This window comes from Echeneis naucrates, chromosome 19 (assembly GCF_900963305.1).
Source record: "Echeneis naucrates chromosome 19, fEcheNa1.1, whole genome shotgun sequence".
NCBI lineage: Eukaryota > Metazoa > Chordata > Actinopteri > Carangiformes > Echeneidae > Echeneis > Echeneis naucrates.
The window spans coordinates 13,272,590-13,300,575 of NC_042529.1; the positions used below are offsets into that span (position 1 = coordinate 13,272,590).

Here is a 27,986-nt window from a genome sequence, read left to right on the forward strand (position 1 = left end):
GACCAACAACCTCTCACACTCACACTCAGACCAACGGACAATTTAGAGTCACCAGTTAAACCAAACATGATGTGTCTGGACGGTGGGAGGGAACCCACACAGGTACAGGGAGAACATGCAAACTCCACACAGAAAGGCCCCACACTGGGAACTGAACCTACAACCTTCTTGTTGTGGAGAAACAGTGCTAACTGTTGCCACTGTGTTGTTTGGCAATAATATAATTAATACTAATCCAGGTCCAATTTTTGGGTTTGACCACGTTTATCAAGAAACAGCCAGAGATCAAGGTTTGCAGGTAATTTTAGCAAATGTCACTTCAGATGAGCCTGCTCATGTGTCTGAAATTATATCAGGGTAACTGATGAGTTCAGAGTCTGTCAGTGACATAAAACCAGAGAAACAGAGTGACAGCTGTTTCCTCAATAATTGGCAGGGTCTGAAGTCTGTTGATGCTTCTGCTTCGTTACCTCAGTGTCCTGTTGCTGTTTGGGTGTTAGTGTATTTGCTCGTCAACCTTTGTTGAACGTGTTTTGGCCGGCATGACACCTGAACACATGAGGACATGACCCCAAATTAAAGTCAGACCTCCACCACGTTTTAACATGCAGAATGTTCCCCCACGCGAAAGAGTTGAGACTGGTGTGTGTAATACAAGAGGCACATTCAAGCCTGAGTGTTTATCAGATGCAGTAACAAGCAAATTAACAGGAATGATTTTAGTTCATTTAATTAGTCTGGACACTGAAGACATTAATTTGTATATTTTATGCATAAAAAAAAATTAAGGAAAGTGTTTGATTTGCACTGTTCTCTCTACCTGTTCTCTGTTCTCAGCAGGATACATTAACATAATAGATGAAGCGGTTACTGATAGAAAAGGCTTCTTCTTGGAAGAAAACACCTCCAGGTTACATGGAGATCCACAAAACAGATAATCCCACTTCAGCCGCTCTCAACCCATTTTAAGTCCATAAAAATCAAGTTCCTTAATGATGGAAGAGGAAGCAAACAGGCCTCAGAAGAGATCACAACGGCACACTGAGAACTGACGAAAGAGAGACAGACAGTCTGAATACGGAAAACAGTGAAACCTTTCTGCAAAATTTCACATGGTCCTTTCTCGTTGTCCTTACTCTTCCTGGCAGGGTTTGTCTAACTCAGTGGGGAGGGCCATCACCCAAGGTGCCTCAAGGCAGAGCAGGGTCTGAGATGCCGTGTGCAGGGTCACAGGTGAAGGAGACCGTGATGGCATAGCGTGTCCCCCAGGTCACCTTCTCTACGCGGTGGAGGTTCTCTGAGCCGGAGGAGAAGAAGGAGACACGTCCTGTCCAAGGAAGGAAGGAGAGGAAGGAAAGAGGAAACATGGTTTAAATGAGCGGACGTGTGGTCTGAATCTAACAGTTCGATGTACCTTGTACACAATGTTCTGCTTTTCTAAATGAAGATGTTCACATCAGGATGTCATCAGTTGAATGCAGGACATGGTTAGCCTAGCATAGCATTAAGGTCTAACAAACAAGCTGTACCACGTTTGAGTATGAATAGAAACGTTTCTGCTGATATGCGATTAAAGAGTTTTTATTTTTCAGCTTTAGCATTGGGCAGCCCAGTTTACACTTTAAACAGAGGTAGGCTATCTGCCATCTCCTGCCCCTTTTCTTAATGCTAAGCTAGGCTTAACATGTTAAATCGGTGAGTTTTAGGATTGTCAATTGTATTTTTCATTTGAGACAGTTTTTTCTTGTTTCCTGCCAAGCTAAGCTCAGCTAACCTAAGTCTTGTCTGTGGATGAAACTGAGCTCTTTAATCAGTGAGTGTGTTTGTATTCTTGACTGCATAGCAGCATCACATTTATATACATGTCCAAGAAATGTGGTGTTGATGACTTAATTAGCTTTAGAAGTGTGGTAAGCTGACAGTGACATCCTCTTCTCCACATTGAGGGGAAAGAAAAAAAAAATACAAAATGGGCTTGATTCCCTAAATACTGAACCCATTCAGATTCTGCCTATTATGCAAATGTTGCTTCTGGAATTGAGAAAAATTTGAAACACAAAGAAAGTGGAACAGAGGAAAGATGAAGTGGTCCGAAGTCTGGCTCCAGATTGAATTAGCGAAATGATACAAAATATTGGACCCTTTTAGCTCTTGTACTGACAAATAGTGTGAATCTGTTGAAGCTGCACAGGAAGATGACGATGATGATGGAAAACTGGGGTCCACTGTAATCTCAATCTGTTGTGCCGCTGTGATAATTAAGAGATTTATCTTTCAGATGTTTTCAGACTTTCTTCTGCTCATTATCTCGTTATATAAATGTGAATAAAGAGCTGGAATCATTCTGCCCCAATTCATTTCCTCTACTTTCCTCCAAGGAATACCGATGAATGTGAATACGTGTGACCATTTGTGCAAATCCCCATAGCGTGGAATTCGTGCCTGCAGCCAAACAATAGAATTCAGTGTGAAAATCCCGGAAAGGAAGTGAAGTGAAGTGAGACAAAAAAGAGCTGCGTGATGATCGACATGTCACAGAGTTTTAGATCAGTGTACACTGAAATAATCTGTGAACATAATAGCAATATTAACATTTCAGTGTTTACAGTGAAGCGCTGACTCTCAGCAGATTAGTGGCTGCACAATGGAGGGAGGCTTGTAGTGGAATTTGACAGGGACGCACTTCAAAATAAAATCACTCACCAGGGACATTACAAAACTGAAACTCCAGATCCATTCGCTGGTTTAAACTGGTTTAACCCTCAATGTAAGCGAAGAGAGCTGTTACACCATTTGGAGCCTTAATCGAAGCATTTCACACAAGTTATATACGTATGTGTGGAAGATGCCCTTCTTCTAGCAGACTGGACCCCTACAGAGTGATGTCTGGCAGACTGGAAGAGGAAGTTGATTTAAAAAGAAAAAAAAAAAAAATATATATATATATATGAGACACTAAGTGACTGCTTTCTAAACACAACAACAGGTGTTAGAAACAGTTTTCTCAATTTCAATTTTATTTTGAAAATCCTCCCCAGAAATCAAAGTAAGTGTTGTAGTCAGAATCAGCAACAAAACTTAGATATCAGGGTTATAATTTCATTTGAAATTGTGGGTGCAGATTGAGGTTAAAATTTCTGGTTAGAATTTATGGGAAGAAATCAAAGAAATTGTAGTTCAACAGCCCTACTCAGGTCTTGAACCGTCAGAGACTGGACCGGGATGAGCGCGCCAGACTAACACGATTCTAAACAGTGAGTGACTCATTCAGTGTTGATATCAAGACTTGCACTTGGAGGAAAATAAAATAGTACCAATGCACAGCCACACAACACAACAGCAGTCAATGGATGGCTCTCAGAGCTTCATAATGAGTTAGTGGCAGATGCATGGTGCATGGTGTATGGTGTCTCTGTGGGTCTGGGATAAACCTGGAAGGTCTTGTCATTTTTTCCCCCATTCCTGTTTAATAAGGCAATACAATTTTTTTTATGTTTTGACAAACCGATTAAATAATCGATAGAATATTCAGTTACAACAATAATCAATAGCTGCAGCCCTACACAACATGGCTTTGAATTGAATTTTTTCCTTGAAGCACTTCCCTTGACTACTTTTCTTTGGGAGCTTTTCAAAGGCTTTCATCAGAAAGACTTCCGCACTTCTATCTCTCAACTAACTGTGGAGACATTTATCTAAATGCTGGCCATTAACGCCATGGTGATCATTGAGAAGTCACTGTGACTCGCAATGAGTCAGCTGTCCAGTTAGATTGGTTTATAAACTACACTCACTGGCGCATATATGAATGTGGGTTCTTCTAAACAGTGGTGCTTTAATAATATTGTGTTATTGTGTTGTGTGTCATATGAACACAAACACAGCTGTGTAATGAGGAGAGTTGAGGTCTTTTTGCCTCCAAGGTCAGGCTGATCCCAGGCAGCTCCTGGTCCAGGTTATCTGATGTAGTCTGTCTCCACTGGCTCCTCTCAGTCAGTCCCAGACTAAACTTATCTCTCCATCACAGAGCTACACTTTCCTGTCAGACCCGATTCCCCCCATTTTGCCTCTCTGCTGGCCCTCTGTCCTCCTCTCCTCTTACTTGCTTGCTTCCTTATCTTTTCCTCATCCTTTCCTTATCATTCCCTCTCTCCTTACTCTGTCCTGTCCTTCATCTCTTCTCCATACCCCCCTTTATCCCTCACTCACCCTTTCCTTCATCCCCCTCTTTTCTCCCCCTTTCTTCTCCTCTAAGTCTCTCCTCCATCCTCTTTTCCTTCCTCACCCCTGCGTCTGTTCCTTTTTCACTCGTCTTCTTCACTTCTACTGCCCCAATTTTCCATTCTCCTCTACATCTCTTCTTCGCCCCTCACTTTCTTGTCCATGTGTTTCTCCCTCTTCTGCCTTACTCCCTACCCCCTCCCCGTTTCCTTAACAATTCCCTTTCATCCTCCTCCTCCTCCTCTCCTCCTATATCTTCCCCCACCCTGTTGCTTCTTGCACTCTGACAGTCCCAATGGACTTCCTGCTGTTATAATCACACCTTATTTGTGGCTGCGATAATTTGAGGGAAGTAATCATCTGTCTGGGTACAAGGATCAGATTTTCTCCTGTCTATACTTGTCATGCTGCCTGAGGAAGTGCGCATGTGCTGGCCGAAAAGGAGATGATCCATAATACTGATGTATTACCCAGGACTTTCAGCAGGACTTACAGAGGGCAGGTTGCATCAGGTTTGTCACATGCAGATTCATACTCTAATCTGTCATTGGAGTATTCAGGTATGGGACTCTCTTGTTGTCTCTAGGTAATTCTCATTTCATAACCATCACACTGCATCCTTCACCGATCAGTGGAGGGATGGGGTGATGAAAAGTCAGGTGAGACCAAGGGAACGAGAGATGATCAGTGGAGGAAACAGATGAAAAGAAACCAAATTAAGTTCTATAATTTGTGTCAGGAGATGTTTCCTCAAGGCTGAGGTCAGAGTGTGTCCTCTCTTTTTCTGCGCTGACACTTGAGCTAATTTCACAGTTTAAGCATGAGAAGAAGAAAGACTTTTTTGACTGCAGCCACAGCATTCACTCATTCATCACAGTTTACTCAGCGAAGCAAGTTGGTGGCTGACTTCACGAACTGAGCCTCAAACGAGCTGCGTCTTGGCAGCAGTTAAAACTGCTCTTCTATTGCAGTGGAGTCACATCCACCTGCAGAGGTGAGTTAGGTCTCTTGTCTGTTAGCTGGCATCCGTGAGGCTCAAAGACTGGAGAACAGAACATTAAACTACAACGAGTAACGACCAGGTAAAGGAAATATAAAGGTTGCTAACCTGTGATTCCTTCTCTTGGATATCATTGATGTACACAGAGAAGACACCAGCACTCCTCCATCACAGTATTAGACATATATACAGTCACTTTAACTTCAGCGTACTTTATGTTACCTTCTGTGTCCACTGCAGTTTTGCTTCCTATCTTTAGTCTTGTTTTCCCTCTGGTTTGACTGTCCCTGCCCCCAAGGCATCACACCTCCTGCTACACTTGAGTTCTCCTTGTGATTTATTTTATCCTTCTGCATTGGTTTCTGTTTTTTAGTTTTTGTTGTTGTTTTTTTTTTTGTGAACTTTGTTTTCGGTGCCTGGACTTGACTGCTACCATGTCAAGTAATAATTGGTGTTTTTGTTGAATACATCTTTGAACTGAAAAACCCTGTTCCAAACTCTCCCTTTGTATTATTATTATACAGTTTGGGGCTTCAGACATTCAAGTTAAGCTGCTGTGACCTTTCAGAGCTCTGGCACTGCAGCGGTGTGCCCGCTCTCAATTTTAGCTCAGGGATAATGAAAATTTAAAAGTTGTAATGGAATAAAACTGGAACTGAAAATTCTGGATCAGGAGTTTGCTCTGGTTTATTCCACCAAAGTGACCAAAATCTCCCCAGAGAACTGATCCCACTCTCCTAGGGTCATATTTGATGCCTCAGGAAACTTAAGAAACCCGTGAAAACTAGTGAAAGTAATTACTTGGTCATTTTGCCAAGTTTTTTTTTTTTTTCATAGGAGGTTTTAAAACACCAATTTACTGAACTACTAGGGTGCATTAACGCCCAAGTACTGTAAACCTAATCCTTCCAGTCTGATGATTACACACTTATGGAGGATCCATCCTATTCTTTTAATCTCTGCAAACCACATCCAGGAGCTGAGCTCAGCAGTTCCACTGTAAACACTAGAGTCATGATCACATCAGCTTCAGACACACAAACTCAGGGTCATCAGGTCGCAGCAGGTCAACCATGAAAAAGGATTTGAGTCTGGATTCGAGCAGCTGGTCTTTACCTGTTCGTGGTTCCACTGTTTGGTTGCCATTTGAATCCATGAAAACAAATCTTCCTCCACTGAAGTCAGAGCCATAGTCAGACAGGTAAAGGAGGGAGGTGTAGTCAAAAGAGCCATAAGTCACCTGTGAGACAGGAAGTCAGTGTCTGCATTAACAGATTCAGACAGTGTACTGTACGTGCTGACTGTGTCACAGGAATTATATGTATATCCGATCAGCCATAACACTATGACCACCTTCCTAATATTGTGTTGGTCTGTCTCTTGCTCCCAAAACAGACCTGGCCCATCGAGGCATAGACTTGCTGCTCCAGTTCTGATGCTCATGTGTCTATTGGTGGAGCTTTTGATGGACAGAGGTCAGCATGGACACCTTAACCAGTCTACACCTTCACAGTCCCATAGAAAACTAATTGTGATGCTTTATGTGACACCTTTATTTCAGAACCAGCATGAACAGTTTTAGCTACAGTAGCTTTAAAGTTGGACTGAATGATTGTTGGAGCATTGCTCATCTGTGACACTGTCTGTGGTTTAGTGGTTTTCCTTCCTTAGACCACTTTTGGATCGACCCTGACCGCTACAGACCACGATCATCCCACAGAGCTGCAGCATTGGAGACGCTCTGCCTCAGTCATCTACATACCACAGTTTGGCCCTTGTCAAAGACTCTTACAAGCTCATACATCTTTCCTGTGTCAAAATCAACTTCAGTTCACTTGGTGTCTAATACATCCCACCAGTGACAGGTGCCATGGTAACCAGATAATCAGTGCTCACCACTTCATCTGTCTGTGGTCATAATGTTATGGCTGATCGGCATAGTAAGTGGGGAATGGTTGTTCTACCTGAAGAAAAGAATTGTTATTTTCACTCACACTAAAGTTTTGGTTCTTCTTTATTAATTGTCTGCACTTTATCCAAAACTCTTTTTAACATTAAATTTACATGAATAAAATTTTATAGATTACGTGCACAACAGCTAGAGAAAGTTGATGTCACTTTGTGGGGTAAACATATAATTATTACCATTAGCCACTTTAATGAAAGCTAGTGAACCCTCAGCCATGAGAGATGGATGTGGTACATGCTCTAGATACCAGAATGAGAGCATATGTCTTACTGATCTATTATCCATGTTGTGGTTTATCATGATAGAACAAATTGCTGCATTACCTTATCTATATGTGGGTGCCAGTACTCGTCATGTTGGGTCTTGGCTGCCGTGCTGTTGATCCTGGAGAAGAAGGTGGGCTTGGTGAGGTACATGAGAGTCGGGTTCAAACCGAATGTCTCAGCAATAACTGCCTGGATCCTCCCACGTACATCTCTGGTGAAACAAATGTCAGGTGAAACTGATGACAACTTTGGACCGTACTGTGAAAGTATCACAACAACGCCTCAACTGCAGGTCAGTAGTTCAGGTTTATTGAGCACTCACCCCACTGACAGATATGTATGTATGATAGTACAGAGATAAAAACAAAAAGCTGCACATGTCAAATGTATAGACTATAACATCATCGAATGGCATCCGCCATTCAAAGAGGACTCGCGTTACAAAGTGAAGTCTTTTAATGCAGTGCAAAACACATAGTCAAAGATAAATTATTGGTCTTAATCAATTACCTGTAGAGTTGGAGATCCTCTTGTGTGATCACATCCCTGATTTGATCCCCAAAATACCTGCAAACCAGCCAGAATTTTCAGACAGCCAATCAGGGATGAAACATGAGGAGCCAACCCAGAGGGAATGAGAGAAGAGTACCACGAATTAACATTTCATCACACAGCACAGTGCATCATTACTGAGGTGGCGCAGCACCAGACAATCAAACAGACAGCCAACATCTGACTGCTCACACAAGGAGGTTCTAAGAGGGGACGAAGGGTGGAAAATGACAATGTCACCACTTCCTGATTAAAATTATTAAGAAGCTCCCCGAGATGCCTGTTAATGAACAGGGAGAAGAATAGAGAGGTTTCTTTATGACACCTGGTTGGCAATAATGAATGAGTGTAAAACAGATAACTGAAATAGTAGTAGGTACATAATGAAGGGCATATTGTGATATACGCTGTTTGTGTATATGTAGTGCTATATAGTGCGGTACACACTGTGGTGCACACAGTTTTATATAGTTATATATAGTTTATATATAATGACATATACACTGTGGGACACACTGTGATACAACCGCAGCAGGAAGACATACGTCAAACATCAAACAAAAAAGAAACAAAGACAAGATGTAGTTCCCCACCTGTAGATGTTGACAAACTGTTTTCCCATCGACAGCGCTCCAGAGTGAAGGTCCAGTATGGAAGCCTTTAAAGGGTAAAGGGAAAACAGGAATTACATTGTAAAAAATTGGCTGCAGAAACAAAACACTGGATCAGATGTACACCACCATATGGATGGCAAAGTGTTTCAAGGTTTTGCAGCGTTCCTGCTGGGGCTTCATTGGGCTTTCTCAGCCCTTAATGTATTATGTCAACAAGGACATAGCTGAGGTCCCTTGTTGTCCCCCACCGCCCTCACCGTAGTATCGTAATACTCAATTAACTGTCTCTCTGTTGGCTCACGACCAGGGAGGGCAGAGGGTGGGGGCATGGCAGTGACTTCCACACTCCACACTTCATCTGTTTCAAATCGTAATATGACTGAATTCACTGGACCAGACCGCCCTCTTGTGCCAGGACAGATGAATCACAGCAAGAGGTCTACTAATAACATTAATCATGATTAATCAAACCTCACTGATTTGATGAAAACAGTAATGTCAATATGACCCCAGAAATAAAGATTATTAATTGGTCCTGTATCTTTTGGAAACATGCTGCAGGTTTATAGTCATTAATTGATTGCTTCGAAGAACAGTTGCCAAAAGAAAGTTTTTTTTTAAATGGGGAATAAAATCACTTTAGTCTTGTATATACAAATGCTGGAGATATGGACCATAAATAACAGAAATTGAGTTGTAGCAGAGGATTATATGAACCAAGCAGTTACTCCTGAATGTTGATGTACTCACCCCTCCCTCTGACCCAGCCAGTGCTAGCCCTCTCTCAGCGAGCCTGTGAGTCAGACACCAAAAGCTTTAACATGCTCCACCTGTGCACAAAAACAGAGCACTCTGTGTGACAGTGTTTACCTCCTGAGGACCTGAGCCTCCTCCCTGGTGACCACACTGTCTGTGACTGCTCGGCCACACCTTTGAGGGGTGCATCCTTGGAACAGAGAGAGGGGAGGGTTAGAAAAACAAAAGCAGACCAGTTTCATACAGGATTGAGGCTTTGAGCCTAGAGAGGTATAGAAACAAGAGGGTTACAAAAGAGCAAGGCGAGAGTTTATTGATTGATAGCACAAAATGTCAGGCTTCCCTCCAATTTCCTGATGCCTGTAATTTGCATCTGAAGGCCTGAGCCTCCTACTGTGCTTCACTTAAATTCTGAAAATGCACTATATGAATCCAATCATTTGAATATTTGATAAGGCAAATTCTGAATGTGTACTTTTCTTCCTGCCAAGAAAGTGTTTCAGATTTATAAAGGAAAGCCGATGGACACCTTCATCATGTGTCTGCATTAACGTCAGCTTATTGGAGTGAAACACTTCACACAGTCAAAAACTGGTGGTAATGCTTCCTCCTGGAAAGGTCTTTGAGCTCTGGAATTGTTCATAAGTGCACATGAACTATGAGGTATACAAAACAAAATCTTTCAAGAGGAATTCTCTTTTCTTTGGGCTGTCACATTTAATAGCCCTGTGACTTTCAGTACTTCTCCGCTTCAACAGATTCTGCAGCTGGAGGCTAGTTGCCAGAGATGCAACACTGAACCTCCATTTGTTTGAATTATTTCTTATGTTGGAGATTTATCAGGGCTCTACCCCTTTGTTTTTACATCAGTTTGTCTTTTCTTTGGTTCTCAAATAGTGTCTCCGGCATGCACACTGAGGCTCACTTACCTCTGATGAAGAGGGTTCAGCTTTATTAAATTGGTATTTTCAGGTTATTACGGTGACAGTGTGTTTGTTCTCATTCCTTAAACAAAACTGAAAACACCTGAAGTTTTCATCTTTCATTTGGAACCCAAAGGGTCCTGCTTACATCTCAAACTCTGAGTGAATCAGCTGTTTCCTTTTGCTGAAGTCAACATTTTAACTTATGGAAAAGCTGAAAACAACACTCTCCACCTTACGGTTGATTCAATGCCTGACATTTGAGTTGCTGATGTTATGATCAAATAGGCTTGTACTGCCATCTAGTGTACTCTGTGCTGTTCTGCTTTAATTTTTAGATTTATTTGAAAAAAAAAAAAAAAAAAAAAAAAAACAACTTTAATTTATTTATACTGATGAAGTGCCACTGGATTCAAAAGGTATGCATGGGGCAGATTTGGCCTCCTCCCACCTATATCAGTTTCACAGCAGAGAGGTGTGGCAAAGTGAAGGCCAGACCCTCACCTGGATAGCGTTTGTAGTTCTCGTAGTCCTCAGAGCACTGGATGTTAAAGACTCTGGGCTGAGGGGAGACCAGCTCCCCCTGGCTGACCAGTGTTTGAGTGATGTCACTGTCCAGATAGCTCATGTACAACCAGACAGCCAGTGTGCACACACATGCAGCGACCAGGAGCAAAGCCAGAAGTCCTCGGTAGCCCCTCCATGTAGACCCCTGCCTCAGAGCATTACCTCTGACCAAGACAAAAAAAAGATGATGATCAACTCAGTGAAACAGACGATACTGTCCATTCTGACTATCATCCAAGTGCAGAATCTACTCTTTAAAAGCTCTTACTACTCTCACAGTCTTCAATGAATGATCCTGACCAGAGGCACATGAACCTTCATCCTCCTGTATGTGGAGAGACACTTGATTCACCCAGCTCATTTAACAAAACAAAATTATGTTTATATTTCTGTTTTTAAGAAAAACACATCAATGTGACACAGAATTGCACACCGCAGGGACAGTGCAACATTACACCAGAAATATGGCACCACAGCAAACACAAAAGCACAACCTGAGCTTCACTATCTTTTAGTTTACTTTGTAAACACAGTATCAGTGTTTTTGGCCCTAAAATAGAGACTTTCGGATGGTCACAAGTTTGCAAACAACAACGAGCCGGGCAGCCGTGCTTGTTTTTATTAACTATATACTCTAGATGTACATAGAGTCAGCAGAATTTTAATCCCTTCGTTGCATCAAGCTAATCAAAAGTAGAGAAAAAGTCAAAAATCCAGCAAACAAGCAAACAAATAAATAAATGAATCACTTTTAAATTTATTGAAAACATATTATTGAAGAAAATGCATTAAAAAATTATACAGCAACAGTTCTAAGTTACCTGTGATGGAAGTTAGGCAGTAATGGTTCACATTAATGCTGGCACCCAGTCATAATTTACTGAGCTAACTGCAAATATACATATTTCAAACTCATCTTCTTTTTTTCTACTTCGACAAACACCCGCTTTTATTTCAGCTAATATTTACATATCTACTAATGGTGTTGCTGCATTTGTTTAATTTAATATCTGCATTATTACCAAATAATTGCAATTCTTGATTTGATGACCAAATTGTATTTTTTTTGATGATGATAAAGTGACATTTATCCAAAGAGAATTGAGTTGAGAGCGACTGCACTTGGTTGTATATCCTTGAAGACGTTGGATAACTATCACCTGGGTGGATGAGAACCTTCGCAGACATAAAGTCACATCTGTCCTCCAGATCTCTAATAGGACAAACCGATAAACCAATGTCCATTGAAAACATAATGCTTTTATAGTGTGCCTGTCTTATCTGTCTGTCTCTGCAATCACAGTCTTGATTGTCTTGATTGTTTGAGTTGTTATGTATGTTAACACAACTACAAGACAAACCTGGAGTTTGCAAACAACGAGCAACGAGTGAAGAAGAGATGAGTTTGAAAGGAAAACGCAGAAGAAGAAGAAGAAGATAGAGGAGTTTATGGAACCTACGTCTCTTTCACAGAGAGAGAGAGAGAGAGAAACCCTCCCACTCTCTGGTCGGCTCACCTTTTAATTTTTTTTTCTATCTCAGTGGCGTTCTCGCCCTTCGTGTTTCTCATCCGTGCCACCGCCATGTTGACCCGGAGCTTTTGTCCCTCTGGCTCGCATTAAAACTCTCACGGCTGTTGTCCCGCTGCGCCGCTCCTCAGCTCCACGGGCACCTGGGCTGTCTACTTCCTAGTTGATGACTAGATGCGGCCTCGTTGGCTCTCCGGAAAAGAAAGCGACGTGTTCATTGGGCCAGCTGAACATGTCCGCAACATCCCGGAGCGCATTCATTTGAATTGAGTGCGGATATCGAGCGCTCTTCTATCCATTGCTCTGGCCGCTCAGACTAAGCTAATCGACCACCTGCTTTGTTTATTCCCAGCGCATTAAATTAGTCTGTTTCTCGATAGGTAAATGTGGACGGAAAGCAAACAAATGGAAACGGTCCTCTGTGTTATCTGTGGCGCATGTGAGTTTAATTTTAATGTGTAATAAAACACACAAAAGAACTGTCACGATTAAAGGAGTTAAGAGGTGGATTTTAAAACGTCCTTGAATGATTTATCAAAACTTAGGAGTTTTAAAGTAGTGAATTATTAACAGGAACATATAACTCAGCAGCAGGTGGTGCTGAAACTCAGCCTGGTTGAAAATTACTATTAAAACGAAGAAGACGGTGCAACAGCCTCATCCAAAGATCAGGGCTCTGTCTATGACGTGCTATCTCCGGGTCCCACCTGGGCCGGTCCTGGTTGGTCACCCTCATCCCCTATCCGGACGTGGACTCCCCTGTATCTGCTGCTGTTAGCGTGAGGCTTTGTTGAGTCTGTAGTGAGACGTCATGAAGTGTCCCCCGTGGCCTGAAGGACGGAAGCTGGTTCACCTGGATCTGAAAGGTGCCCCACCAAGGCCAAGCTACCTCCACAAAGTAAGACCTGCTGCAGAACATTTACGCTTAAACACGTGTTGATGTCGTTGTGTTTTATGTCCGCCTACGTGTTGGTCTCCTCAGCTGATCGAGCTGTTCTCTGAGCTGGGGGCGGATGGTCTGCTGGTTGAGTATGAGGACATGTGTCCATACGAGGGGGAGCTGCAGCTGCTGCGGGCCACAGAGCAGCCTGCGTACAGGTGTGTGTTTAATGAATTTATGGCAGACAGAAGTCAGGTTTCATGGTCACGTAGGCTGTGTCATAAAATTTGATTACTCTGTTTTCAGCCGACAGGAAATATTATCCATGCAGGAGTTTGCCAGATCTAAGTCAATGGAGGTCATCCCACTCGTGCAGACATTTGGTCATATGGAGGTGAGGTGTTGCTCCACAGTTAGTCTGAGATGGAGCTCAGGATCTGTCTTCTTGACCCACCCTTTATGTCCCCTGTCAGTTTGTGCTGAAGCACCGGCCCTTGTGGGGTCTAAGGGAGGTGGCACACTGTGTGGGCACGCTGAATCCCCACAAAGAAGAGGGGCTGAGGCTGGTGATGGAGATGCTGAGGCAGGTGGTGGATCTGCATCCAGGTGTGAACACTCTGCACATTGGAGCTGATGAGGTGAGGATGACTTAACTGTTAACTGGGTGTGTTTTCCTGACCAAGGTTTCAACCCCTCTTTGTGCTACTCTTCAGGTGTACATGCTCGGTGAGGGTGAGGAGTCAAAGCTATGGTTGGCTTCACCTGGGCGCACAGTGGAGCAGCTGTTCCTGACTTATGTGACCAAAGTTGCCAAGGCAATCAAAGAAGCATGGCCTCACATGACCATCATCATGTGGGATGATATGATGAGAGGCATGAGTCTGGACACTCTGAAAGGTGAGAGACAATGCAGGTGGGTCACATTGACAGAGGTGTTTTTGCTGTTTGATGCTTCAAAATGTATGTGTCATCATCAGCCCATGATGTCCACCTCAGAAGCTATTTGTAACTAGCTCATGTAACAAACAAATTATCTGACAGTAATAATTACTCAACATCAACACAATCAGCATTTTACACACCAAAATATAATTAAGATGTGCTTTAAAGTTACAAATGAAGCTACAAACACTCCTAATCTCTCTCAATCGCTCTGTAACAGTCACAGAGGCTGCTAGAGCCAATTCCAGCCAACGTTTGCTGCAGATATTGTAAATAAATTAAAAAAGAGTTTTTCTTAAAAAAATCACAATTACAGTGTAATCAGTATAGAAAACATAATGAGTCACACGGTATTGGAGCTACAGGACAAGTTTCAAACCCACAGTGTACTGTACAGAATGAATGGATGATTAATAACAGTAATAGAAGCCTCAATATCAACAGCATTATTAATGTTTATTTTGAAAGGCCTTGATATTATCACCTTGTTTTATGTACTGTAATCAGCTCTCATTCATATTTTCTTTTGTTAAACAGAGAGTGGTCTTGTGGGATTAGTGCAGCCCATGTTGTGGGACTACAACCCTGATCTTAATGTGGACATAACTGGTAGGAACCGTGTCCTGTGACATTCAAATGCATAGTTTTGTACATGTATCCAATCAATCCTCTGGCTGTCCAACAGTGTCACTTCTTGAGAAGTATCATAGAGCTGGCATGTCGGAGCTGTGGGCAGCCAGCTCCTTTAAAGGCTCCACCAGTGTGTACACATGTGTGACCAGGACCCAGAGACATGTGGAGAACCACATCCAGTGGTTGAAGGTGGCTTCTTCACTACCTGCTGGTGTGAGACTGAGGGGTATAGCCCTCACTGGCTGGCAGAGGTGAGGATTCACCATGTGTAGTCCTGCCAGCTCTGACAGGTTTAACATGGTATTGATTTTCTGCTGGTGTAGGCGTGAAGGACTCTGATTGTTCGAATCCAGAACTATGTGTATGTATGTTGGTGTGTTGCCCCAAAGAGCCACTGATCGCCACAGGTGAAAACACAGAGGTGGAAACAAGTTAAAACAGAACGCTGTTCTCCTGTCAGGTACGACCACCTATCGGTGCTGTGTGAGCTGATGCCCGTGGCCCTTCCATCACTGGCTGCCTGTCTGCAGACTTTGCTCCACGGTGAGCTGAGTGTCGAGGCTCAGAGCAGAGTTTCTGAGAGGCTGGGCGTGTCCTCTGTGGAGGTGGAGGTCATGGACAGGTGAGGTCTGGTCCTGATCAACAGCTCTGATACCGTGCAGCACTTGAGTACATGTTGGAAACCTTGTTCCTCGTTCCTGTAGGAGACCTGCAGAGGAGACTCTGTTTCCAGGGCGGAGGCTGGCTGAGCTGATCGTGGAGCTGAACGCTCTGCTGAGCTCAGATGACATCCGCTACTTTGAAAATAATATGTGAGTTACATGTTAAGTTTAGTCTCAACCTCCTGACACCTGACACCTGTCTTAGCAGTTCCAGATAGGTAGCTTTAGCTTAACACATAGACAGAAAACAGCCAGTCTCTGACATGTTCTCATTACGCAATCAAAATATTGAAACTCTTAAAGATAGAAGAAGTACAATGACTTTCAGTGAACACTCAAATACCACGACACAAAGAAAAGCCACATTTTAGCTGCAAAGCTTTCCATGCATCTTCCCACTCAAGTCTCAGCAAGTGAATCTTTTCAAAATATCCAGCTGTTCCTTCATAGTAACATCTTCATGGATGTGTGCGTGTGTTGCAGGCTGGTAAGAGGATGGTTCAGCCCCCACCAACGACAGAGGAGAATGGTGACCCCGCTCATCACCTTGAGGATTCACAGCCAGGCAACAGAGTGAGTACACACTTCTTTGGTTGTGATTCATTATCAAGGTGAAGTTTGACACTGCGAAATATTAACTGTGTGGAGAAAAGTAAGATAACTATGATGGGGAACAAGGTAAATGCTGTATGAGCTAAACATCAGTCCGAGTATTTTAGCACAGCCTCGCAGTGCAGTGAGCGCTGTTCTCCTCACACCATGACATTTCTCACTGTTTCATTCATTCATTCCATTTCTCACTGTTTCAATATGTCATTTTGTCACTCTCTCACCCTGTCACCCTTCAGGTATCTGATTACATTGCAGCAGAAGGTGGAGGGAGTGAAAGAGGAGATTAAACGTCTATACCCAGAGTCCACAGCCCAGGAGTGGGTGGAGGAGCATGTCAGCCCTGTGATGGCTCCTCTACAGAGAATAACAGAGGAAGTTCCAGTCTGCATACAAGAGCTGGTGCCATAAAATTAATCTACAGCTCAAAGCTAAACTGACTCAGAATCATTCCGCACTTTGCCATTTCAGTTTGATTAAATGTTGCTGATTTTGTGCTTGTTGTAGAACAAACAACTTGTTGTTTCATAGACAGAGGATGCATGATGAAGAGACTTGGTCCATGTAAAGAAAAAACTGACACATTTATAGAATTCTTGCAAATGTATGAATATCAAAAAAGATGATGAAATCCAAAGAAAAACTAAATGTACAGATGTTTTTGTCATCTGATCTGATGAATCTGACACAGTTCACAGAAGAAAAGCCCGATTGTTTCCTGAGATTCAGTCTGAGATTCAGTCTCAAAGACACAGCAGCAGTTTGTGCTTCATATCTGGTTACAAATTACAGTTTTCTGAGCTCAGCCTGAGCTGAGATGGGTGGTCCAGTGGACTGTGGGAAAACATTGACTTCCACACAAACAGTTATTAGTTCAGGAAGTTAATCCAGAGTGAAACAGTCATTTAGACATGATAAGATTCCTTCACTGCAAAAGGACAAGTTTTACTGTCAGCTGCTATAATTTGAACTCAGATATATGGAAGTGTGTAAGGAGCCATTTAAAAGCCCATACCCTCACCGTTACATGCACATGCTTACAATACAACATGCAATAAAGGGAATCACTGAAGAAACGCCATATGCAATTCCTAATGCCCCCACCTTCATCCACACACAACTATAGGACAGTTCCAACTATCAGAGTTCATCAGCTTCATCATCTGAATCACTGCTGTGGTCCAGAGAGTCTTCCTCCTCTCCATAGTCTTCCTCCTGCTGCTCCCGCTGCTCCAGCTGTAAGAAACGCTTCAGCAGTGCAGCTACGGCCTCCACGTCACTGACAGGATGAGACAAACAATTGACACCATAGGCCAGGACACACTATTCCCAACAATCTTGTGACCAAGGATAATTGACGTGGTTATTGGAATGACGGGTTTACATCAACGCGAACAGTAGCAAGTAGTTTTTTTGATACTGCTACTGAGAGCAGCAGGTAACGAGCTCATCTCATAGCTCATTTTGCGACTCATAGTTTGTGTTTCAGAAGCTTTACAATGACAGAAATCAGACCTTTACACCATTCCACTTCCTCGAGCTGAGATTGAACCACAAAAAAAAAAAACTTTACTGCAGTTTTTTATCTCCTCTCTCTGGAGCTCTCAGCCTTTCTTCTGTTTGGATAACTGTTTGTTCTGAGTGCACAGCAGACCAACCACTGGAAAATCATTTCAGCCTGCTGATATAACATTGTTCAGTTCACCTATAATGCGAATGGTTAGTCGTGAATAAAGGGCTGTATACAGGCACCAGCTACAGAGACAGAGCTATAAAGTAAATTAGCTGCTTTGATTGCAGTTGACAGGTGGACCATGTTTTGTTGTGACATCAGAAAGTATCAAAAGTCACAACAGCTGTTTTTAGGGCTAATTTTCTGAATATAGGCTGAGAGCCTTTTTCTGTTGACTGAGGCCTTTGATACTTTCATAGCATTAATATAGGAACTAGACTTTATTTATGGAGGTCTACTTTTAGACAGTATGGATCTTTCACTAATTGTGTTACCTCCACCAGGTCTACTAATCTACTGTCTTTATAGTTCTTAGTCATCTTTATCCACATAGTATGATCGGTACCTGCGTCCTCCCAGCGTGGCACTCTGGGTGAGGGGATAAGAGAAGCCTGCAGACAGACGCAACATCACCAGGAAGCCCTTCCCCAAATACCGTACCCTCTCTTCTTGGACGCAGACATCACATAACTGTGTCAAATCCAGCACAACTGAAAGAGAGAGGAAACAAAAATTAAAATCTAATACTGTCAAACCACAAAATGTCCTGAATGAATAGTACTGACCTTTCTCTTGGCCCTTCTTCCACAGCGTCAGGACTGATGCATACAAGCTTATAGTCTTCAGCTCTATCAAGTTCTTTGTTTTGTCAAACATGGCCTCCTCCCATTCCTCCATGTTCTGCATGGCCACAAACAGACAGCCAGCAATGTAGAAGAGCTTCCACAAGATACTGTCTGTATGATTCACAATATAAGAGAGAGGATGTGTAAAGCATATGATGATGGAAAACTAAAAGACAGAAAATTTAGTTAATGTACCTGAGCTGTAGTATGCAGCAGCCAACCCAACAGACGCTATACCTGGAATTATAATGAGAGGCTTATTTTTAGGCAGGTCAGGGAGAGAGCAGATTCTGTAGAAACACAGGACGGTTCATGGCTTGGAATGAAACACACTTACCAACCAAGAGAGACCATGAGCGGAGACCTGGGGATCTCTTCAGGTGTAGCAGAGTGGGGCTGTGCTCTTCAACTATCATGTATGCCATCTGAGCAGAGAAGGGACATCAATCGATTGGGCTTGACATGTGCTACAAGGTCCAGCAATCTAAACACAAAATACCTGCCTAAAAGGGCCAATTCACCCAAATATAAATGTTCTTCCATATGGCATTAGGTATCCTGTCACATCTGCCAATGGATTTTCAGCAACAGAACCGCAAGAACTGAATCTCACACAGGAGATCATGGCGCCACTGCCCCTGGCCCCGGGACTCACATTAACTATCTGTTATTAAGTGTTTTATGCTCTTCGGTTGCAACTGCTCTAAGGAGGCAGGTAATTTCAAGGTTCAAATGTTTCATATTTTCTATAACAGTACTGTGCCATTTCTAAAATAAGTTTCTTCTGTTTTGTGGACTGACTGATTGATTGATTCATTGAGCCTTCATTAGCAGTAGAAGTGTTCCTGTCTTCATACACTCCATTAAAACACATCAGTAACATTGATTGTTGCCTGATGTGGTTATGATTTATTACCAATGAGCATCTTTCGTGACGACACTGGCTGAGCTCCACTGTATCTGCATGTACTGCAGTTTTGAAAAACGTTTTTGTTTTTTTGGTGTTTTTTTAACTGTCAGTTTTGCGTGTGTCATATTTCAATTTGAATGGATTTAATCAAATTACCAGATCTGGGTCCCAGCATTGGGCAGAATGACAACACCACCAAAAACCAAGGCCCCACCCCAAACAGATTAATCTGAGGATGGTTCTGCCAAATCCATGTCCCAGGTACCCAGGACAATCCAAACAATGGTTTCAATTGAAACTCAACTAGAAGAAGAACGGTGGTTGGTGACTGGTGGTTGGATCCATCAAGGAAGTAAAGGATGAGAGACAGCGACACTTTGATCCTTCTAGTAACTGCACTCCATCCACGTAATACTTATTTTATCTTTCATCATCTGACAAAGAGACCTGAGGGTAATTCACTGCACTCTGTGACTGTGAGGAGTACAAACATGTTGGTTTCCCTGATATTGAATTAGTTTCATAGGCGCCGTGTAAGTTTGTTTCTATACTGACCAGCAGGTGTCGCTCTGTTTTGATTAAGCTTCAGAAAGAAACCTTTTCTCTGAGCTTTTTGAGCAGACTCACCTTTTACTCCGAAACACTCTTGGAGATCCCCGCCAACAAGACACAAGAGAGCAGCACAAAGCCGTGCAAACCCAGTCAGTGAATTACGAGGAAGTTCAGCTCATGTTATTGCAGCAACTGCCTTGAATGGATGACACTTCCTTCCTGCAATCGGCAGCCCTGATTGGACGGGCTCCTCTTCACGATGCCTTCAAATTAAAAGCTCAAAGGCGTGTGTTTAAGTTTATGGGTATTTCGTGGGGCCGATTTATCATCATTAATCATTCTTATAAAACGTTGTGAGCTGTTTAAAAAACAGAAAGGTTTTTTTTTTTTCTGTATGTTGTTCACAAAAGACTCCACCGCGATATTATTTTGACTGTCCGGTTTGCGCATGCGTCATAGTCGCGCCGTGGTCCACAATGGAGTCGGACGTATTTAGGCAACAGCGGCATGAACGTTAGCGGTTGGAGTCTGTCTGTGGCGAAATACCCGCAGAGCCGGGCCTGAGAGAGGGCGAGACGGCTCAGTTCACCCGCCAGGTGTCGGTGCTGCCGTCGCGCCTCCGGTCCTCCTCGGCGGCTCTGTCCTCTGCAGGTCCTTCCCGTCTTTGTCTGAGTCCGGTGAGTTGCTTCAGTTTCCCCGTGCGATGTTGGAGCGTGTCACTGTTCGGCAACACAAATTCAACGCAACGAGGGCCCACACGGTCAGTCAGTCAGTCAGACATAAACACCGAGGCAACAGTAAATCATTGACCATCTGCCTGTTGTGTTTGTTGTCAGATATTGTGTTTCTATTCTTTTCGTGCCGTCCTGGCCTTCAGTCTAAATCTGACTTGTCGGTTTTGTGGTTGTTTATATTGCTTCTGCGTCTGTAATTAACGCAAACCCTTTAAATGTTAATGACAGGATACTGGTTTGTGTACACAGTGAGTTTCCCATCATTATCAACAACAGCATCATCATCATCATCAGACTCTTATGTGTTTCTGATGGGAGGAGGAGTGGGAGGCTCCTCGTCATCATGCCACTGCTGCAGAGGGAGATGATCTGCATCAGGAAGCTCAGACTGCTGTCATAATCTCTGTATCACGTCCACAGATAACCACAGAGGAAGATGTCAGAGGTCAGCATAGCCAAGCGGAAGGAGAAGTGTGAGAACTGCACCAAACAGGTGAACCAGTGGATCTGTCGCAGTCTTAACAGTCTTTAATAATCGATCCTGGATCAGGAAATGTCTCTAACTGATTATCTATCTGCTCACAGTGCAACAAGAAGCAGGGCGACGAAGGAGCTCCTTCACAGCAGGAGAGAGAGGAAGTCAACGGACTGGTAGGTTGTCACTTCTATCAGTCTTGTGAGAAGATGTACAGAGGTTGTGGCTTTATAAAGTCAAATTTTTTACATCACATTATTTAAAGTAAAATGAAGTAAACAAATGTATTAACTGATCAAAAATGAAATCACATTAAAAAATACAAATTTCATATAATAAGCATAAAGTATTTTAGAATCAGAAAGTAAATAAATAAATACATTTTAAAAAATTATGTCATCATCACATTTGTAACAGACATCTTGTGTTGCAAACTGGAGGTGTCATGGAAAAAAATGAGGTCATTTACCAGCTAGGGAAAGGCTGATTAGCATTAAGGAAAATATAGGAACTGATATTTGAGCATCTTGACATACACTGTGATTAAAGTCAGGAAATCTTTTACTCTGATTAACCAGCCTAATGTGAAGAGCCTTATATTAAAGCATGTGACTCAGCTGTCCACTTGCGTCTTCAGGTGAGTGAAAGTCCCCAGGTGTTGCTGAGTGCCTGTCTGTCCTGTGACGGCTGTGTATCAGAGGAGGAGAGCCTGAAGATATCTCAGCAGAACCTGGAGGAAGTAGAGCGGGTTTTGGAAAACAATAAGGTGGACTACCCATCCAGCTAACCTCTTTGCTTTGTTGTGCTGTGCCGCTCACAATGTGTGATGTACATTGTTTTTATGCCCTCTCAGAAGTGTGACGTGTCAAAGCACAAGGTGCTGGTCGCCTCACTTTGTCCACAGTCGCTGCCTTTCTTTGCTGTCAAGTTTGGTTTGGACATCAGTGACGCCGCGCTCAAACTGTGTGGCTTCCTGAAGAGTCTGGGTAAGCAGCTTCAGGGTTAACAAAGGTCATTGTGGCCTCACATCAAGTCTGTAATGTGATAGTTATTTTCTCCCTGTATTTAGCTCATCAGGTCACTGACGTTATTCAATCACAAACAAGATGAGCGTAGATGCTCTCATTTCACTTTGAGTTATTTATTTTAAAACTCTTGAATGTGACTGTGCTTTACTTGTGGATGAATTCCCACCTCTTTATTGTATCTCTCATGGAAGCTCTACATTCTCACTCTCAATCAGTCTCTCTGCTGTCTGGATGTATCCTACAGGAGTGCAGTATGTGTTTGACACCACTCTTGCAGCTGGCTTCAGTATCTTAGAGAGCCAGAAGGAGTTTATTCAGAGGTACCGCAGGAGGCACCATGACTCCCACGCCCTGCCTATGTTCACCTCCTCCTGCCCAGGTAATCTTTCCTCCCTCCTTAGCTGACTGTCACGGCCAATGTGCTGTACAGGGGGACAGAGCCTGTTGTCAAGCAGAGATAACAAAAAGAGCTGGTGGGCTCATCAGAGATAGGCACCACACACACACTCAGACATCAATGTCACAGGGGCAGAAAGTCTGCAGAAATACGACACGATTGGTTCATGTGTGTTATTTTCTATTGTGACAGTGTTTATCCTAAAACATCATTAACAGTTTGAGATGTGATGTGATAGTCTAGTTACTGTACTAATAGTTACTACCTGTCTCTATTTGTCTTTGTGTGTCTGTGTGTACGTGTGTATTCAGGGTGGATTCGATACTCGGAACGGGTCCTTGGTAGCTTGGTGACCCCTCATATCTGCACAGCTAGGTCTCCTCAGCAGATTATGGGCTGTCTGGTCAAAGACTTCTTCTCAAAGCAGCAGGTGTGGACTAGTTACCAGTCAGAGTTTCACTGCTCAAGTTAGCTGTTAAACTGTCAGTAAAGAAGATGGAATAAATAAAATACAAACAGAAGTTTTTATCTATTTATCTGAGACAGACAAAGGATTAACATCACAAAGTATTGCTACTGTTACATCAATAAATCCACATCTGTTATTTACTTAAGAAATTTTCGATTGCTGTCAGTGTATTATGGAAGCGCTCTTTGACTGCATTTTTAAGATCACCCTCTTTTTAACTACATTGTCCATATGTGACAAAATACTGTTTCTCAAAGTAGACCTTTATTCTGAGTCTGAAAAGTGATTAGAAAGAAGGCAGATTGCAGTGAAGTCTATGTGAAAATATCCCTACTTCTCACTTGATTTATCACCTCTGTAAGTGTTTTCCTAATACGTTTATGGCCTCAGTCTCTAGTTTCAAGTCTTCTTCAAAGCAACATAATGTTAATTGAATTAAATTACAGTCCCTTTTTAGAGGAAAATGGCAGTAGGCATGCAATAGGTCATGTATATTTTTAGAATCAGCTGTGGTGGAGCTGATTCTGAATAGCCAGATCCCGTTTATCACTGGTCAGGTCTCAGGCTTACTTCAACCCAATAAAGGTTAGTCAGTGAAGGGTGAAGAGACAGCTACCAAACAGGAACATTGAGTCTACAAAGCAGCCCCCTGGCCCAGTCTTAGTCCCTTAGAGACCAGAATTGTCCATATGTGAAGGACAGAAAGAGGTTTTTCCTCACAGGTGAACTCTGAACTGGTCTGGCTGTAGAGGCTGTTCACATTGGTATTGAAAATATATATGTTTTGTTTTTTTTTTTGTTTTTTTTTGTACATCATCCTAACAGAAACTGAGTCCAGACCAAATCTACCATGTGGTGGTGGCTCCCTGCTTTGACAAGAAGCTAGAGGCCGTCAGAGAGGAGTTTTGCAACAGTCTACTGGAGACCAAAGACGTGGACTGCGTCCTAACCTCAGGTTCTCTACTCTTGCTCATTCTGGCCTCAGCACTGAACTGCTCAAACATTAGCATGCATCAGCAAAATACCCCTGTACACAATAAACACACTTTCAGACCGACAAGAAGCACAAGACCAGACCTGATACAGCTATGATATCATTTCCAAACAAGGTTTCATGATTCTGCCTCATTCCAGTTAGAGTTAGAGTTAGAGCCTCAGAGCACACCTGGTTCTTAGTCTGCCATTATGTGGTACAGACATCAAACCTTTTATAGTATGAATCCTTTTGTAGTTGGACAGTAGAAGTCAGGTCTAAACCTTGTGGATCAACCGGGACCCAGATGAACCTTCACATTCGTCATACAGTTCTTGTTTTCCATCTTCTAGTGGTAAATCTAGTACGGTGACATTGATGTTTGATATTTCAGGGGAGATTTATCACCTGATGGAGCAGAAGAAAGTCACTGTTAAAGACCTGGACTCTGTTCCACTGGACCCAGTGTGAGTAAAGGATGTAGAGTTCTTCTGTTTCGTTACCTCAAAATAACAGATAATACAGAGATGGACTGGATCACAGCGTGACATAAGTGACATCAATATTATCACCCCTGAATATACAATGCTGCTTTTACAGAGCTGTCTACAGCAGGATTAAATTCTATGGTCATTGATTATTAATTGTATATTGTTGTCATTGTGATTGCAGAATTGGGGAAGCTGTAGATGCAGTACTCGTGAGACATGAAGGCCGAGGTTCTGAAGGTTTCCTGGAACATGTGTTCAAGCATGCTGCGAAAGAGCTCTTTGGTCTGGAGGTCCATGACATCACATATAAGACACTGAGGTGAGTCACACCTGGACCCTGACACCTAGACAGTAGCTTTCATCGTGTCCTGTCATGGTGTTTACTCTTCTGTTTATCCCACTTCTTTTCGGTTCCTCGTCTGTCGTAGGAACCGAGACTTCCAAGAAGTGACCCTGGAACGGGATGGAGAGACTCTCTTGCAGTTTGCTGCTGTCTATGGTTTCAGGAACATCCAGACCCTGGTCCACCGTATGAGGAAGGGACGAGTGCCTTACCAGCTAGTGGAGGTGCTGTCTTGCCCAGGAGGTAACATCATGTTCAGTGTTCTATTCCCATAAAATCAAGACATGCTGAGCCCAGATCAGCCAATATAATCCCCCTGTGTCCCTCCAGGGTGTCTGAGCGGACGTGGTCAGGCAGAAAGCGAGGCAGGAGGACGAGTAGATAAAGCCCTGGTCCAGCAGATGGAAGACAGCTACAGCAGCCTGCCAGTCCATCTTCCAGAGTTGAGCCCAGCTCTGCAGACCCTTTATCAAGACTGGCTGCAGGGCCAGGACTCCTCACAGGCCTGCACCCTGCTACATACGCATTATAGAAACCAGGGACAGGCCAATGGACAGCCCCCACACATGCAGTGGTGAGAACCAAGTACTGTCCTGTGAGCACATGATGGTTGAACGAGGACCTGATTCTGTTTGGACCATTTCATCTTTCTGCTGCCACCATGAAGACATGCTGAGACCATGCTGCTCTCTGGACCAGTGATCGGTGCAGTTCTTTCATTTGGCCAGAGGGAGGCGATGTCTGTCTCTACAACGTTTGCATGAAGGGAAATCATGTCCAGAGACTTGGACCTTATGCATACTGAAGCAGTGATGTCACTGTTCAGATAACGACCAATAAAATCAGAGCAAAGTTGTGACACTGGCTACATGTTCTGACAAATTAGGTAGTGTGTTGATGGAAAACAGAGCAATAAACCACTGCAGGAACAGAAGGAGGCTCTGAGATTCAGATGAACTGATCGTGTGTCTGATGGTTTCATGTTTAACTAAGTCATCTCCACTGCTCTTCTGCCATCTCATATCCACAGTCAGAGGAATGTTCAGCTGCTGTATGATTCAAGAGGTCAAAGGTCGGAGTGTTGATTTTTGTCTCTGTGTAAAGATCCATTATTTTAAAGATACAAGATGACTTCATTTAATTATTGTTTTTGTTTTTATTTTTTGTTTGTTTGCCAAAACAACGCATTAATGACAAAAATGATGTGTTGTCATGTTGATGATGTCATCATTAATTATTAGCCACTGTCTGTAGTTCAAAAAAGTGACTTTCTGCAGAAAATAAAACACCATTTCACAATCAGTGAGTGTTTTCATTGGTCATCACCTGCTGTTGACCTTTCATCTGTTTTCTTCATTACAAAAATATAGTTCCAGCAGCAGGTCTACGACCTTAAACCCATTTGAAGCATATCTTCTTTTTTTCACTTTCTCTTCATCCTTTCATTCACCTGCAGAGGCGTTCCAACTCCTCCCATTTTTGTGGGAATCCCCATACACAAGCATTTATAGCTGGAGCATGTAGTCTCACCTGTCTGTTTTCCTTCAGTCACTCACCAGAACAATACAGACTAAGGTAGGCCCTTGTGTCATTGATATTCTGGTGTTATGACGGCGAGGTGGCATAGTTGTGTGCATTTTGTGGCTGCAAACTTTCAAGGCACTTTGCAAATTTCTACATAGATGTAGAAATTTCTTCCTCTCTTCTCTCACTCTTTCTAGACACAGAAGATCCAAGATGTTCATCCTGTGGATGCGTTGGATTCTCATTTGTTCTGTATCACTCACTAATGCTCAGTCGTCCAAAGGTGAGTAAACCTTAAAGCCATGACTTTAACTTCATATTTACTATGCACATTGAATGAATCCTCACTTCTTCTCCTCTAGGAGTGACACTTCAGTGTAACACAAAAGCGCGGATTGAGGCTAGCGGATCTGCAACACTGACCTGCTCAGTTCAGTACAATTTGGAACAAAATAACTGTAGTGTTGTAAAAATGACCCAAAATGAAATGAAAATTTTTTTTGCCGTTATCACTAATTCTCACAAAATCACTGTACTTGAATTGTACATCAGCTCACATGTAAGCAAAGATGAAAACTTCACTTTTCAAGCTTACACAGACTGTGGTGATGCTGAAACATCTGTCCCAATCCACGTTCCACTTAATGTTTCAGGTGAGAAGTGTACATGTGCATGTGTATAATTTCTATTTGTTTGTCTTAAGTCAAAGTTTTGATTGTATTTAACCCACAGGTAGTAAAATGTGGTTTTATGTTGACAGAATTGGCAGAAGTGAAGAGCTCTGAGCATGACTCGACTGTTCCCCTGGGACCTCTTTGTTTCATTGTCAGTGTCATCGGCATATTTGTGTTGTTGCTCCTGTTTGGGATCTTTAAAAGCAGGATGCGTTGCCATGGTCTACATGCCACCTACATTGCACAGCGGGATGAAAAGTTACTGACCCCTCATGACATGCAATCTATCAGCCCTGAAATATCAGTATGACCTTTGACCTATGTTTCTTTTCTTTTACCTTAAACAATCTGTATACAAACTGATCAATGTAAATATGATATTTTGTGTTTGGACAGACTGATCAATGTAAATATGATTCATGTTTGGACAGAGTGATCAATGTAAATATGATGATTTATGTTTGGATAGACTAATAATAAAACATAAATTTGGTAGCTGACCTGTGTTGACACTGTGGGATGATTTGATCTGGGGGTTTGGCGAGATGGCAGCTTTCATTATGATGAAGAGTTTCCACACAGTTTCCAAATTTAATCCAAATTGCACTGGATGCATACAATTAGCAAAACGGTAACTATGTCTGTTTTAATTGTTCATTGAAACCTACTCTTTTTAAACCGTGATTAGTGATTTCAGTGAATTGTGCGTTTCTTTGCAGACAATGTCAGTACCTCACACAGAGAATTGATATGGCAAGAATGATGTTTTTTTTTTCTCTCTTACTCTTTTGGTAAATTGATAAGAATTTTTTTACTTCCCTACAGTGTGTTCTAGAGTCTAGATACAGTCAGAGTTATCGCTTGTGCAAAAGGCTAAGAAAAGTAGAGCGGTGCTTCCCTACTGTTGCCAGAAAATAAAGGGGCATCTCACCAAA

At 42.6% G+C, this 27,986-nt stretch overlaps 4 protein-coding genes across 8 annotated transcripts; 2 read left to right on the forward strand and 2 right to left on the reverse strand.

The window, feature by feature from the left end:
- Window positions 1–714: 714 nt before the first annotated feature.
- ogfod3 (2-oxoglutarate and iron dependent oxygenase domain containing 3) lies at window positions 715–12,528 on the reverse strand. 3 transcript variants are annotated; one of them, XR_003842236.1, is made up of 10 exons: window positions 12,386–12,528; window positions 10,806–11,032; window positions 9,493–9,568; window positions 9,373–9,415; window positions 8,602–8,666; window positions 7,967–8,023; window positions 7,514–7,667; window positions 6,338–6,461; window positions 1,137–1,327; window positions 715–1,048 (listed from the first exon to the last, which is right to left on the reverse strand). XR_003842236.1 is itself a non-coding variant. In XM_029527803.1 (10 exons), exons 3-10 carry the CDS (start codon window positions 10,927–10,929, stop codon window positions 1,191–1,193), a joined length of 780 nt encoding a protein of 259 aa, XP_029383663.1. In that variant the 5' UTR covers window positions 10,930–11,032; window positions 11,137–11,193; window positions 12,386–12,474; the 3' UTR covers window positions 715–1,190. The 3 variants fall into 3 exon arrangements, 2 of the variants coding, with proteins under 2 accessions (XP_029383663.1, XP_029383662.1); XM_029527803.1 differs by adding an exon at window positions 11,137–11,193 and having other exon boundaries at window positions 715–1,327; window positions 12,386–12,474; XM_029527802.1 differs by having other exon boundaries at window positions 715–1,327.
- Window positions 12,529–12,738: 210 nt separating this feature from the next.
- hexd (hexosaminidase d) lies at window positions 12,739–17,270 on the forward strand. The gene is made up of 11 exons (XM_029527502.1): window positions 12,739–13,295; window positions 13,380–13,495; window positions 13,584–13,671; window positions 13,751–13,915; window positions 13,991–14,174; window positions 14,757–14,828; window positions 14,905–15,103; window positions 15,313–15,474; window positions 15,557–15,664; window positions 15,998–16,087; window positions 16,363–17,270. The coding sequence occupies exons 1-11, from the start codon at window positions 13,209–13,211 to the stop codon at window positions 16,532–16,534; spliced, it is 1,443 nt and encodes a 480-aa protein (XP_029383362.1). The 5' UTR covers window positions 12,739–13,208; the 3' UTR covers window positions 16,535–17,270.
- Window positions 16,683–20,173, reverse strand: cybc1 (cytochrome b-245 chaperone 1). The gene is made up of 6 exons (XM_029527506.1): window positions 20,019–20,173; window positions 18,819–18,906; window positions 18,677–18,718; window positions 18,422–18,592; window positions 18,202–18,346; window positions 16,683–17,402 (listed from the first exon to the last, which is right to left on the reverse strand). Exons 2-6 carry the CDS (start codon window positions 18,904–18,906, stop codon window positions 17,264–17,266), a joined length of 585 nt encoding a protein of 194 aa, XP_029383366.1. The 5' UTR covers window positions 20,019–20,173; the 3' UTR covers window positions 16,683–17,263.
- A 219-nt stretch (window positions 20,174–20,392) lies between these two features.
- narf (nuclear prelamin A recognition factor) lies at window positions 20,393–27,551 on the forward strand. Of its 3 annotated transcripts, none has more exons than XM_029527503.1 (16): window positions 20,393–20,620; window positions 21,098–21,170; window positions 21,263–21,328; window positions 21,790–21,918; window positions 22,006–22,138; window positions 22,425–22,559; window positions 22,889–23,007; window positions 23,872–24,001; window positions 24,414–24,486; window positions 24,692–24,829; window positions 24,939–25,096; window positions 25,184–25,925; window positions 26,310–26,428; window positions 26,575–26,660; window positions 26,740–27,030; window positions 27,138–27,551. In XM_029527503.1, the coding sequence occupies exons 2-12, from the start codon at window positions 21,114–21,116 to the stop codon at window positions 25,429–25,431; spliced, it is 1,386 nt and encodes a 461-aa protein (XP_029383363.1). In that variant the 5' UTR covers window positions 20,393–20,620; window positions 21,098–21,113; the 3' UTR covers window positions 25,432–25,925; window positions 26,310–26,428; window positions 26,575–26,660; window positions 26,740–27,030; window positions 27,138–27,551. The 3 variants fall into 3 exon arrangements, with proteins under 3 accessions (XP_029383363.1, XP_029383364.1, XP_029383365.1); XM_029527505.1 differs by lacking the exon at window positions 20,393–20,620 and adding an exon at window positions 20,632–20,648 and having other exon boundaries at window positions 21,110–21,170; XM_029527504.1 differs by lacking the exons at window positions 26,310–26,428; window positions 26,575–26,660; window positions 26,740–27,030; window positions 27,138–27,551 and having other exon boundaries at window positions 25,184–26,155.
- Window positions 27,552–27,986: the final 435 nt, after the last annotated feature.

Bases quoted from the DNA above. Each gene is read 5' to 3' on its own strand.
- narf (XM_029527505.1), top strand. The intron at 21,919-22,005 runs GTGGACTACCCA...ATGCCCTCTCAG, and splicing joins GGGTTTTGGAAAACAATAAG to AAGTGTGACGTGTCAAAGCA. The intron at 24,487-24,691 runs GTGAGTAAAGGA...TTGTGATTGCAG, and splicing joins TCTGTTCCACTGGACCCAGT to AATTGGGGAAGCTGTAGATG.
- ogfod3 (XM_029527802.1), bottom strand. From the start codon at position 12,453: ATGGCGGTGGCACGGATGAGAAACACGAAGGGCGAGAACGCCACTGAG. The intron at 7,668-7,966 runs GTAATTGATTAA...TTGTTTCACCAG, and splicing joins GAGGATCTCCAACTCTACAG to AGATGTACGTGGGAGGATCC. The intron at 1,328-6,337 runs GTAAAGACCAGC...TTCCTTGGACAG, and splicing joins AACAGTGGAACCACGAACAG to GACGTGTCTCCTTCTTCTCC.
- hexd (XM_029527502.1), top strand. From the start codon at position 13,209: ATGAAGTGTCCCCCGTGGCCTGAAGGACGGAAGCTGGTTCACCTGGAT. The intron at 13,672-13,750 runs GTGAGGTGTTGC...GTCCCCTGTCAG, and splicing joins AGACATTTGGTCATATGGAG to TTTGTGCTGAAGCACCGGCC. The intron at 14,175-14,756 runs GTGAGAGACAAT...TTTGTTAAACAG, and splicing joins GAGTCTGGACACTCTGAAAG to AGAGTGGTCTTGTGGGATTA.
- cybc1 (XM_029527506.1), bottom strand. From the start codon at position 18,906: ATGGCATACATGATAGTTGAAGAGCACAGCCCCACTCTGCTACACCTG. The intron at 18,347-18,421 runs GTCAGTACTATT...TCTCTCTTTCAG, and splicing joins GAAGAAGGGCCAAGAGAAAG to TTGTGCTGGATTTGACACAG. The intron at 17,403-18,201 runs GTACCGATCATA...TCATCCTGTCAG, and splicing joins GCCACGCTGGGAGGACGCAG to TGACGTGGAGGCCGTAGCTG.